The sequence below is a fragment of the Epinephelus fuscoguttatus genome, linkage group LG3 (genome assembly GCF_011397635.1).
Source record: "Epinephelus fuscoguttatus linkage group LG3, E.fuscoguttatus.final_Chr_v1".
Lineage (NCBI taxonomy): Eukaryota > Metazoa > Chordata > Actinopteri > Perciformes > Serranidae > Epinephelus > Epinephelus fuscoguttatus.
Window position 1 is genome coordinate 31,494,620 of NC_064754.1, and position 12,385 is coordinate 31,507,004.

The 12,385-nt window shown below is 41.6% G+C and overlaps 2 protein-coding genes across 2 annotated transcripts; both read right to left on the reverse strand.

Annotated features, from left to right (window-relative positions):
- LOC125885865 (nucleoredoxin-like protein 1) lies at window positions 1-1,795 on the reverse strand. The gene is made up of 4 exons (XM_049571670.1): window positions 1,623-1,795; window positions 1,007-1,272; window positions 536-625; window positions 1-406 (listed from the first exon to the last, which is right to left on the reverse strand). The coding sequence occupies exons 2-4, from the start codon at window positions 1,240-1,242 to the stop codon at window positions 70-72; spliced, it is 663 nt and encodes a 220-aa protein (XP_049427627.1). The 5' UTR covers window positions 1,243-1,272; window positions 1,623-1,795; the 3' UTR covers window positions 1-69.
- Window positions 1,796-4,664: 2,869 nt separating this feature from the next.
- Window positions 4,665-5,630, reverse strand: LOC125886016 (nucleoredoxin-like protein 1). The gene is made up of 3 exons (XM_049571915.1): window positions 5,395-5,630; window positions 5,200-5,289; window positions 4,665-5,040 (listed from the first exon to the last, which is right to left on the reverse strand). Exons 1-3 carry the CDS (start codon window positions 5,628-5,630, stop codon window positions 4,665-4,667), a joined length of 702 nt encoding a protein of 233 aa, XP_049427872.1.
- Between the last annotated feature and the right edge of the window lie 6,755 nt (window positions 5,631-12,385).

A 12,385-nucleotide genomic window follows, 5' to 3' on the forward strand; every position in this document is an offset into this window, starting at 1 on the left:
AGCTTTAATTGCTAATCATGGCAACTTTTGGAGAAACTCTCAGTCTTGTCCTCTTGTTCTTGGCCTCCATCACCATGAAGGCCCTCCTCCATCCACCTCTGCATCTTCCTCTCCACCTCCACCCCACCCTTTGCGCTTTTTCTTCTTGTTCTTCTTCTTCTCGTCTTCCACCTTGTACTTCAGCCTTCTCACCGGGTCACTCAAGCTTCGCATGGACTTCTCCTCAAAGTCCTCGTTGATCATGAAGTTCCTGTCAATGAGCTCCGCCGCTTCCTGCCAGTTGCGGTAACAGCCCGGGCCGAGGCCGAGTATCTCCTCCACTGCATTCGGGATGAGGATGGAGCAGTCGGGCCGCAGCACCACCACTGTGGGTAGCTCCTGCACATTAAACATGGCCTCCAGCTCCCTGTGGACACACGCACACACTGGCACACACATTGGCATACAGCTAATAGGTTTATACAGCAAGGTATATTTACACTTCAATCATCCACCAGCAGGTTGTGCACACAACTAAATGGCCAAACCCACACACCTCCTGTAGGGGTCCTCATAGGCCAGGAACAGGCACTTCTTGGGCAGCTCTTTGAGGAAGCTTTCTTGCTGTTCCTCTGACTGGTCCAAACTGATGGATGAAAGAAAAAGGGAGAGAGATAGACTCCAAGTCTAGAAAAGCTATCCAAATGTTTGCTTATCTGTGTTATCCTGCCTTATGAGGACATTTAGCTCTCACAAAATAGGAATGTTTGGCTATAACTGGGACAAGACTATAACAGTCATATTTTCCTTGTCCTTTCCAAGAGATACAGTGGGGATTAATACATGTACCGTATGCTGCCGCACTTGTGCACACAGAATGTGCACACAGATGATGAAGATGTTTTAATTTAGGATAGGATAAGGGTAGTAGCTGAGCAGCTAAGTACATTAAGTATAGGTTTTGGTTTTGAGAATCTGTAAGCTTCAGCAACACCTTAATGTGTGTCCTTTTGTGTGTGTGTTGTACCTAATATACAGGAGAACGAGCTGAGCAGCGCGGTCCACATAAAATTCATCTGTCAATCTTTTGAAGAAGTCGGCGAGCGTGGGAGCAAACTGCTGGCAGCTCTCACATGCAGCAGATGCAAAGAAGAGCATCAGGATGCGGTTCTGCAGGCGCATGACGATCTCTCGTTCTGTGTCCAGCTCATCCTGGTCCTTGTTGTTTTTCACCAGGACCCGGTCAACGAACAGGTCCACCATGATGAGGTGTCACAGGAAGGAGGACTGGGGCTTAGGGAGGGATGAAAAAACTATTTATATACATTGGTTTGACTTGGACATCATGCACAACATGAAGTGAAAGGACATAAACAGAAAGAGACAGTTGTCAGGGTTTTTCACATTCATGCATATCAGTGCCAAACATGAAGAGAGCACAGACTAACAGCTACAACACTCTTGAGAATATCTGAAAGAGTTTCTGCTTTTGCAAAGGTTTATCTTGCATACTGTATTATTTAAAGACTCTGTCCTATAAATTAGATGCTATCTTTCCTCTCAGTCAGAATTACAGACCTCCCATTAATCATATGAGCCCATCTTGCTTGCTGTTAAATCGGATAATCCTCACAGTTGCTTACCTCTCACAAATATTATCTCCCCTTGAGGCCGCAAATCCAAAAAGAAAACAGCCTTCAAAATATAGTTTTTTTTCTTTCTTTTCAACTCCTCCTGGGTCGTACTTGAATCAGTTCCCAGCCTGTCACTTTATACCACGTTCACTCATTGACTGTGTCTCCTTCACCTTGACGGCAGTGGCTGCTCACTCCCTTCTCCCTTTGTGTCTCTGCGCTCCACCTCCCCTCCTCTGTCTGGGAGGGAGGGATTGAAAGACAAGGTGACAGAGGGACAAGAGACATGAAGTGCTCACTGTGACTGTGTGTGTGTGTGTGTGTGAAGGAAGTGACTGAGCCGGAAAGCATAGAAATTACAGAATGAGAGACATGCTTGAAAAAATAAAAAGACCTTAATGAAGTGAGCCACAGTGAGACCTTTATTATTCAGTAACTAATGGAGGAACAGAACCACAGGGAATGTGCGTTGGTGATAGCTTGATTCACTCTGCAGGGAATGACACAATATGGCCATGAAGCCACAGCAGTGACACACACACAAAGTTAGTGTTTGCAGAATCAAGACTTTATTGTTTTTGTAGATTCATACAACTTTTATATAACAACTTATAATATTTAATAACAAAATAGAAATTAGCTCAAGAGACACGCCATATTTAACATGGCAAAATAATGCTAAAAATAAATAACAGACACACAGTGCTTGACAAAATATTAATTTTGATTTGAAAACACCAGCAGGCGCCAGCGCCTAAATTTAGTTCAGAGCTGCAATCATCTTTTTGGCCACTTGGGGGCATAAAAACTCCACAAAGACAGCCGTAACACATTATTACCATGACTTAGCAAACTTCTTAGTTTTAAACATTAATTAAACAGACATGGAGCAACATTATCATTCATTTGAAATATCTCCAGCCTTCACTGTCCTTTATTTCTGGTTTGGCCTCTACCGACCCATGAGAAAAATATGTGGTTTTTTAGCTGCAAGATGTGTGACTTTCTTTACTAGCTATCAGGGGTGTAGTGCTGCCTGAGTGCACTGAAACAAGGCTTCAACACTTTCTTTCTCCAAGTGAGGACATAGGCTACAATAGTCACAGTTTGCATGATTCATCTGAAATTCATAGACATTTTGAAGCACTTGAAGATCCAATAGTCTCCAAAGCATATGTTATGTAAGAGAGACAATAAAAACAAAAGGGATGGCTATCATAGCTGTGCTGACTGATTCATGACATCAACTTATGCATTAAATAACATACAAGAAAATGTTTCATCTTACATGTTGCCGGTAGCAGCAGTAGCCTTTCAGTGGCACACTGAATTAATTTTTCTCTGTCTATACATAGCCTAACTAGTAAAGATAAAGAGGCAACAAAACATGCTTTCATTTTAAATTTATAGTCAGCCTGGTCCCACTCCCAACTCATCAAATACCACCATTTTTGTCAGTGATGTTGGCGTTAGACACACACAGGCACCCGTCACAGCAGTATAAAACACACTGTACAGCGGCATTTTGCAATGCTGCCGGCAACTAGCGTAGTATAAAGAGCAATAAAGTATGTTTAGTAGTGTGAGAGTGGAGGTGGATTGGTAAAACAAACTCCGGACTTTCACCTGGGAGACCGCTGTTTGTTTCCTGTGTGAAACCAAAAGTCAGTCAAGTTATTTTGATAACAATGTAGTGTGCTAGTATGTGTAGCATGCAACGGAGGTGATGTATGTCTCGTGATGTTACATGATGCTTGTAACAACGGCAATTATTTTAAGCTAAACCATGATGTTTCTAATTAAACCCTACCACGTGTTTTTGTTGTTTAAACTTAAGGAAATAAACCTAAAAACGATGTGTTTTACACCTGCTGTAATTTTATTTTGAAAAAGACTGTATGCATGTGATGAGCAGAAACTGTACGTTTCCTGTGAAAAGGGAAGTGTGTTCTGAAAAGAGACAATGCATGTAGCAAGCATGCATTGACACACTGTCCCTAAACATCCAAAACTGATGCAGGAGGGTACCTGGCACATCATATTTTGACATGTGGGCCCACTGAAAAAGCGGCGGTATTTGACAAGTTGCGATGAGGATGTATGTTATAGTTGACTCATGTATGTAAACTTGTAACTGTGGGAGGACTGTGGTTACATAACTTTCGAAACGAGCCACAACTGAACCATGGGGATGCACATTTGCACTCCATTACTTCAACAAATAGCACTACACCCATGATAGCTATAGTTGCCAACCTTTGCCATTTGTTGTTGGGCAGGCAACAAACTTCTTTTTGATTATTTGCTGATTATTTTTTGCTGAAAAATAATCTTGCTTTTCAGCTGCCTGAAAAGTGAAAATGGAGTGGATGTGACCTGAATCACTTTGTCAAAAACAATACACTTAAAAGGTCCAAAAAAGAGCTGCACGGTGGGGTCTGTCACCAAGAGTAACCCCTTTGTCACTACATGTCGTCATTTTAAACACTGTTAATACACAAATATTGATTTGTGGAGGTTTAAATTGGATTCTGGAGAACAGTGTTCACAGTATATGAAAGCTACATTACATTATGAGAACCATGACATTTGCTGTGAGACTGAAAATCTAACAACTCACACTTAGTTAATTTCAGTCATTAATTGACAATGTATAAGACTGGACTGGATAATAATAATAATAATTATAGATAGTAGGCTACATTAAAATATTCAATAGTTAGAAGTAATTGTGGTATATTTCTTAAACTAGAGCTTCATTTTTTTCAAATTTCGTGTCACCTGTGCAGAGAGGCACAGTTATGCTTCTACATGCCAATACCTCCGGCAAAGAGGAGCTTTTTTCAGTGTGCATTTTTTAAGAATTCTCCTGCACATGCCATTGCAGGCATTGCAAGTATTTCTGAGTGTTTCTTCAAGAGCCTGTAAAGTGGCTGTAGTATCATTAACACAGGATTTAAGTATTTACTTGAAGACTTATGACAACCAACACCAAAACCTTTGCCTCTTATACATATTCATATATGTTTTTTTTTCTTTGATTCCTTCTCTTCATCTTTTCCTCCATGGTCCTTTATCTCCCTCCTTTCTCTTTCTATCAAATGCTCCATCTTTCTCCTCCTCCACTTCATACGCATCTTTTCCCTTCCCCCACAAGTTCCACCATCTCTTTTTCCTCTTGTCGTCTTCCGTCTTGTACTTGAGTCTCTTCACGGGGTCAGTGGCAGTGCGCATGTTTAGGTTCTCGAACTGCTCGTTGAGCATGAAGGTCCTCTCGATGACCTCCGCTGATTCCTGCCAGTCTCGGAAACAGTCGCAACCGTAACGACAGATGTCTTGCACGGCGTTTGGAGAGAGGACAGAGCCGTCTGGACGAAGGACCACAACTGTTGGTACGTCCCTTACCTTGAACATGGCCTGCAGTTCTCTGACAAAGAGAAGAACACACACACAGTTATGGCAATGCACGTTATTCATGTCTAATCAGTTACAATGAAATGTCATCATGTTATTCAGACACATACACTCAAACAGGTTAGAAATACAAGTAAATTTACAAAAACATTTGAGTTTTCTTTCCACCTACTTCACATATGGGTCGTCAAAGGCTAAAAACAGAACCCTTTTGTGCAGCTCTTTGAGGACTCGCTCCTGCTGCTTCTCTGATTGGTCCAAGCTGGAGAGAGATGGAAATGGAAATGTTATGAATGATAAAACAGTGTAAATGCAAGTTCATGCAATCACATGGGTGCGTCAAAGAGATGAAGAGAAGGATAGAGACCTGATGAAGACAAGCGCGAACAGTTTGGGGTATTCAATGTACGCTGGATCTTTCAGTCTCTTAAAGAAGTCGTTCAGAACAGGCAGGAACTCCTGGCACTTTTCACACTCTGCCGATGCAAAGAACAGCAACAGGATGCGATTTTCAAGGATCCCGATGATCTCGCGCTCCGTGTTGAGTTCATCTTGGTCCCAGTTGTTCTCGATCAGAACTCGGTCTAGGAACAGGTCCACCATGATGAAAGACAGGGTAAAGGCCCTCTGTGGAGAAAGGCGAAATGCAGATTTGTTTATTTGTGCTACAATATACATGTATAATCTCATCAGGAGTGGTGCAGTTCTTTGCTTGCATCCATGGTAACGCTGTTGAACATCATTAGGAAATCATCTGAGATTTTCAGTGCAGCCTCAGCAGTTTAACTTTACACTGATTTCCCAGAATGACTTTCAACATCTCAGAGAGTGAAGTTGTTGCATACAGCTGTGATCTGTGTATATGTGTTTGGGAAGAGAAGTAGCAATGCAGCAGAAAGAGAATGGATTATTTCCCCCAAACTGGAAAAAAACACATTGTGGCTGCACTGCATTATGGTCTATTAGCCCCTGAAAATTGGTTTCAAAACATAGGTATTAAATATTTATGACTAAGTAAGCAAGAGCCAAAGTTCGGTGAAAAAACAGCTGTTACTTAGTAGGAGTTTTACCATACTATAATCTCTGCTTCATTGGGACTGTGTGGGTGAGGTTTGATTAGACTTATCCGACTGTTGCAGCTCAATTAAAGAAAACTTAACAGCTGGCATGATTTTAATTCAGATGTTGCTGAACAAAAAGATGTCTAACAAGCAGATTCTCATGTAGGAGTCCATCTTTGGAGTTTGTTCCTGCCCCCTAATACTGTGACAACAAAGACAGATATTTATACATGAGTTATATTTCTCCTATATTAATCCTGAATAAAGCCCTTTTGCTAACACTAACATCATTTTTGGTGCAGCAGAGGAAAAGTAGCTTTCATAAGCAATGCTATTGCTTTATATGCATATCCACAAAAACACATGAATAAAGAATCTTCTTTCTAGATTTGAATAAATAAATCCCTGCCACCTTAATCTGTTATTACCACACATCGGCAGAAAATAAAGAGTCTAGAAATTGATGATTGACTGATACCACAATTTACTGTTGATCATTTTCTTTAAGGGAGCAGTATGCAACATTCAGAGCATATCAATAAATTCAGAATCTGAGAGGATTGCCTCCACATGGACGTGGCAAAGCTGGCAGTTAGCAGCTAATGGTGCCAACAGTACAAACAGTGCTAACAATGGCAACAGTGCAGAGCTAACGTAGGGGGGAATGCTAATGCTCTATGATGCCATTCCACCACTGTGGTAGGTGAGAGTGTAACAGCTATGGCTCCCTTCTACACGAACTAAAGTTAAGGCGACGAAAGTCTGAGTTGGGCTGGTGGGAGGGGTCATAGATGGGTCCGACAAACCCAAAGACTTTCACCCAGGAGAGCAGTGCTCATGTCTCGTAAGATTATAAAGACAAACCCTTCTTTTTTCCTAAATCTAACCATGTGCTTTTGTTGTTGAAGGCAAAAAAAAATTCAATTTATAGTGCTGTACCGATGTAGTGTGTTTATGAAAGAGACTGTATGCAAGCGTTAAATTTCCTGTGACAACAGAAGTGCATTTTAAATAAAAGACAATGCATGCGACAGACATAACTTGACACGGTGTCTAAGAACGTCAACAACCAACTCACGCAGGGCACCTTGCATGTCATATCTGGACGTGGAAAGTCCACGACCAATGATTGAATGAATGAGTGGCTGTGGCGACCATTAGCTAGCCACTGGGAATCACTCACAGAGACTCACATGCACTAACATGCACATGCAGCCAGACTGTCCACCACAACAAACAACAGAGAAGCTCGGATTACAACACTAAGAGACGCCATGTGCCTTCACTCTCAGGACACCATGACTCTGCACATGATCTTAAGTCTGGACGTGGCTGTTTATGAGGGTAAAGAGGTCCACAGCTTTTCAGATACAAACTGATATTGATACTTAGTAGCTACTGAAACTGAGTGGATTACTCTGGTGAAATACGCTAAACCCTTTGATTGGTTGGGTTGTCTGTAGCAATAAGAGCACTGAACTAAGAGGGGAAAGGCCAAGAAAAAGTGACAGCATTTTGCGATAAGGTTCTCTTTAAGTGAAGCTGCTCATTGACTGACTGATGTTTAGTTTTGTGTTGCAACCTACAGGAGAAGATCCAGTCTGCCAGCTACAATAGATTTTGTAGGAAAAGGTAATCTAAATACAACCCAACAGCCCAGCCAGGATCAGCTGGCTGGGATGAATCAGCCATTTATGGGACGGCATTTCCAAAACGCAGACTTATGGCTCAGAACAAAAAACCACATAAGAAATAAATTTCATATATAGAAATAAAGTTCAGGCCTAACATCTCAGAAATGTGCTTTATCTGTCTCTGCCAGCCTGTATTTCACTGTCGCCGCAGTCGCTGCAGGCTGTGAATTGACAGTGATAACCTCACAAATTAGATTTGGCTCTCTGGCTCTGAGCTGTGCCAGATCTATTTGAGACTACAACTCTGGACTGAAACTTCCAAGGCTGATGTAGGAGAAATATGTTTGAAATTGAGCAGCATTGCACCTTACCTGAAGAAAAAAAAGAAGTGAGGATTTACTGGAAGACTCTGAAAGGTCAGAGCTTAAATCCTACATTTGGAAAAGTTATTTCACAATAATCCGGTTCACTTTTTGAAGCTGATCGATTGCACCTGATATATACTAGCGACACTGCCTTGTTTTGTTAGTTGCGGATTTAATAGACCATCAATCTCTGTACGTGCCGTGGCAGCTGCATATACCACAAGTAATTTACCTCACCTTGAAACTCCTCGACTCCTACAGGGAAAGAAATATATCCAGTTCCTCCTCTCTTTCAAGCCATTGTACTCTTTCTGTGATTTGTTTTCTTTCTTCCTTTAAATCCTGCAAAGTTTATGTTAGTGACACCTTTCACTGCCTCTTCACCTCTTGCTCTGTAATTTCTTTACCTGGCACTCTGTGCTGTACTGAGGGAGATTACAGATAGCTGGAGGTGTGGCAGTGCTGTAATTCAAGGGCAGAGGTTGCTCCTGTGTTTGAGTGTGTGTGTGCATGTGTGTGTGCGTGTATGCTGCGGGCCCTAAAACTCCAGCTCAACAGTAGCAATCTTATTACTTAAAGAGAAGAAGGGAGGGTGGAAAGGAAGGATGAAGTAACAGGACAAATTGGATTGCAAAATGAGGACTGACATGCAGGTGAGAAGGTGGTAAGAAAGACAGACAGGAAACAGAGAACACAGACAGGCATGTTTCACGTTTGCAACAAGCAAAGCCTCCTTACCTGCTCCAACCTTTCCTTCACAGCCAAACGGTGCTGGTTGTAGTCTTACTAATTACTGCTGTCACTCATTTACCCCTCAGATAATTGTAATGATTCTTTAGCAACCTGTTACCAAGGGGGTTTGACAGCCAGGATGAGGAGCTTCAAGGAAATGAACTGGGAAAGTCGATAGTTTGAGTCAAGCCTGGTTCTAGTAAACCCCAGCAGGTCTTACTGTAGAAAAGTGGCTATTGATCTGCAGAGGCACTTGCACAAAATACCTGGGTTAATCTCACAGAGGGGTGAGGTAAATATAGAGGTGGGGGGGAGAGAGCGATCTAATGGGATTAGTCTGAGTCGCACAGACGTTCGCCACTGACTGCACATGGATGCACATTCACACACAAATAATCCGAAACATACTGTGGACATGTGAGCATGGTCACCCAACACACGCTAAAGCTTTGTAGACATGATGTTAAGTGGCGTGGCTTTACCGTAGGGGCAGAGGTGTCGGTCTGTCGAGCCACAACAAGACATTTGTGTTCTCCTCAGGATGAGATGTAATACCTTTGTTGAACTTTTCATCCAGCACTATTTGTCCAGTACTTTGGATTGTGATCATATTCCTGCAGGGATAATGACATCCCCCATCAGCCTCAGCTGTACTTTGTGTTCAGTGCTTATAACCAAAACTAAGATGGCGAACCTTGTAAATACAACCAGCTCAAAACTGGCATGTTAGCATGCTAATGTTTAGTTAGCATTCCACTTAAACAGCTGTGTTGAAGTGCAGCTTCAAAGAGCAACAAGTGTGACTTCTGTTGTTGGTCCTGAGGGACATGCAATAAAAAAATTCCAACATGATTATACACACAGTAGGGATGGGAATCGAGCACCAGTTCCAAATTGCCTGATCCATCTGATTCGTATGCCTCCGAACTTATAAATTCCTTTAATCCCTGCCGGCATGTTTTTCTGACAGTTGTGCATTGCAAAACAACAACATCAAACCAGCTGTGTGTAGGCTGCTGGAAACCTGCAACAAGAAGGGGTCACGGCAAGGTCCAAAATAAAGCTTCACAAAGGAAGATGACATCGTAACGTCTGTAAAATGATCATTTCAGCAATATGCTCAAACATATTTCTGCGTAACATGGGCTTATGTTTCAGGAATGTATCCGACACTCTACACGCTGCTTCCCAACCAAGCAGCATGCCCATTATCAAGGGTGATTATCCTGTTATATTAACATTAGTGCCACGCATAGCCGTAGCCTTAGCATATTTTTTCTTTGACTAAGAGAAACCTAAATGAAAACGAAAATGCAAGACGAATAAACCTACTTTTTACATACAGAAAATTTATCAGAAATCAGAAAAAGGGAATCAAATTATTAGGTACACCTGTTCAACTGCTTGTTAACATAAATAACTAATCAGCCAATCACATGGCAGCAACTCAATGCATTTAGGCATGTAGACATGGTCAAGACGACCTGCTGAAGTTCAAACTGAGCATCAGAATGGGGAAGAAAGGTGATTTAAGTGACAACCATCTCTTGAGTTTACAGAGGATGGTTCGAACGGGAGGAAATATCCAGTGAGCAGCAGTTCTCTGGGTGAAAATGCCTTGTTGATGCCAGAGGTCAGAGGAGAATGGCCAGACCGGTTCAAGATGATAGAAAGACACTCAAATAACCACTCGTTACAACCAAGGTATGCAGAAGACCATCTCTTAACCAACAACACGTCGAACCTTGAGGCAGATGAACTGCAGCAGCAGAAGACCACACCAGGTGCCAAAACCTTTGGGATGTGATGGAATGGGAGATTCACATCATGAATGTGCAGCCGACAAATCTGCAGCAACAGCATGATGCTATCATGTCAATATGGACCAAAATCTCTGAGCAATGTTTCCAGCACCTTGTTAAATCTATGCCATTAAGAATTAAGGCAGTTCTGAATGCAAAAGGCGGTCCAACCTGCTACTAGCTTGGTGTACCTAATAAAGTGGCCGGTGAGTGTACAATGGTATCAGAGAATGTCTATTGCCATACCTAATTTTAAGTTTAAAGTATAATATCTATCTCTTTTTAATTCAGCCTTTTTCAGTGACACAATCTTTGTCTTGGATGCAAATTACATGAAACTGTATTACTCAGCACAGCAGGGTCACTTCACAGGTTAACAGTGAATAAAAGATTGTCTGTGTAAACACAGTGAAGGAGGAGTAATGGCAGCCTGCTGCAGCCCAAACTGACCATTATGCACAGGCAGGGAAGGCGAACACCAGCAGGCACTAATTAAAAGAGACCTTTCAACTGGATTGTGGGACGTTTACGTCTGGGCTGAAATAAAACTGCTGTGTGCCAAAAAAAAGCAGTGCAGAATGTATGTTGATGTTTTAGCCACTGTTGCTCTGGCTAGAAATAAACCCACAATTTGTACGATGTCAGTGCTACAGTGTTCTTTAATTTAGCTTTAAGGGGCTGATGCTCGAGTGTGTCCTCGTGTGGTCCAGGCTAAATTCAGCAGAGAATAGCACAGCCAGTAATTATAAAAGCATTTATTCATTCTTTGGTTAAAAAACAAACTTTGTAACCACAAAGGAGACAAAACATGAAAAGTTACTTAAAAAAATCAATATTCATTTGTTTTCTGTGATCTTCGACAAACAAAATGCAACAAAAGCTACATTAAAACTGCAATATGAACCGAGGGGGGAACAGTAAACCAATACACAGCTGCTGTCAAAGTGTAAAAAGGTTTGACAGCAAATAAAACACTACATTACATTCATGAGTGAAAAATATTTAAGGTTATTAACTAACAACCTTCGAAAACTTGCTTAAATAACACAATGGCTGAACTTAACAACAAGGGGTTAAGAGTCAGTGGGAGAAGACGACAGAGCAGTGGTTCCCAACTCTTTGGTAGAACTCGTCACAGCCAGTAGACATCCGCAACTGGTGATTAGGGGTTTCAAGTAGACACTACTTCTTCTTAAGGGATCAAAAGCCAAAAAGGTTGGGAGCCACTGACCGTATAACACTGTGTATAGAAAAGGCAGCATTTTAGTGACTGTGTTTTTCCTTAAGAGTATAAAAGGAGCTGTCGTTTTATATTCTAGAGGCTCATTTTCCAAAGCCAAAGCATACTGCAGCTTTCGCGTGTAACTAGGTGATGTTTTCATGATGTGTTGTGAACAGATGTCACTTTGGAGTTAAGCTAAATACTGCATCTTTTTCCAGCTCCTGGTTTTATTTTATTTTCTATGGAAGACTTTATATATGGGTGAAATACTATTTAAAGGTCCAGTGTGTAGCATTTAGGGGCATCTATTGGCAGAAATGGCATATAATATGTCTGTGTTTTCATTTGTTTATATTAACAGGTCCTCCTCCATGAAGTCCACCATGTTGTACTACAGTCGCCACAAACGGGCAAACCAAACACTGGTTCTAGATAGGGCCTTTTACATTTTTGAATCAGCCTCTGTAGGTCTCCTACACACTTGGCCCACAAGAGAAGTTTCAATTCTGTAACACTAGATGGCACTAAATCCTCCACACTGG

Bases quoted from the DNA above. Each gene is read 5' to 3' on its own strand.
- LOC125886016 (XM_049571915.1), bottom strand. From the start codon at position 5,630: ATGGTGGACCTGTTCCTAGACCGAGTTCTGATCGAGAACAACTGGGAC. The intron at 5,290-5,394 runs GTCTCTATCCTT...ATCTCTCTCCAG, and splicing joins TTCGCGCTTGTCTTCATCAG to CTTGGACCAATCAGAGAAGC. The intron at 5,041-5,199 runs GTAGGTGGAAAG...TCTCTTTGTCAG, and splicing joins TTTGACGACCCATATGTGAA to AGAACTGCAGGCCATGTTCA.
- LOC125885865 (XM_049571670.1), bottom strand. From the start codon at position 1,242: ATGGTGGACCTGTTCGTTGACCGGGTCCTGGTGAAAAACAACAAGGAC. The intron at 626-1,006 runs GTACAACACACA...TTCATCCATCAG, and splicing joins CTCGTTCTCCTGTATATTAG to TTTGGACCAGTCAGAGGAAC. The intron at 407-535 runs GTGTGTGGGTTT...GTGTGTCCACAG, and splicing joins TATGAGGACCCCTACAGGAG to GGAGCTGGAGGCCATGTTTA.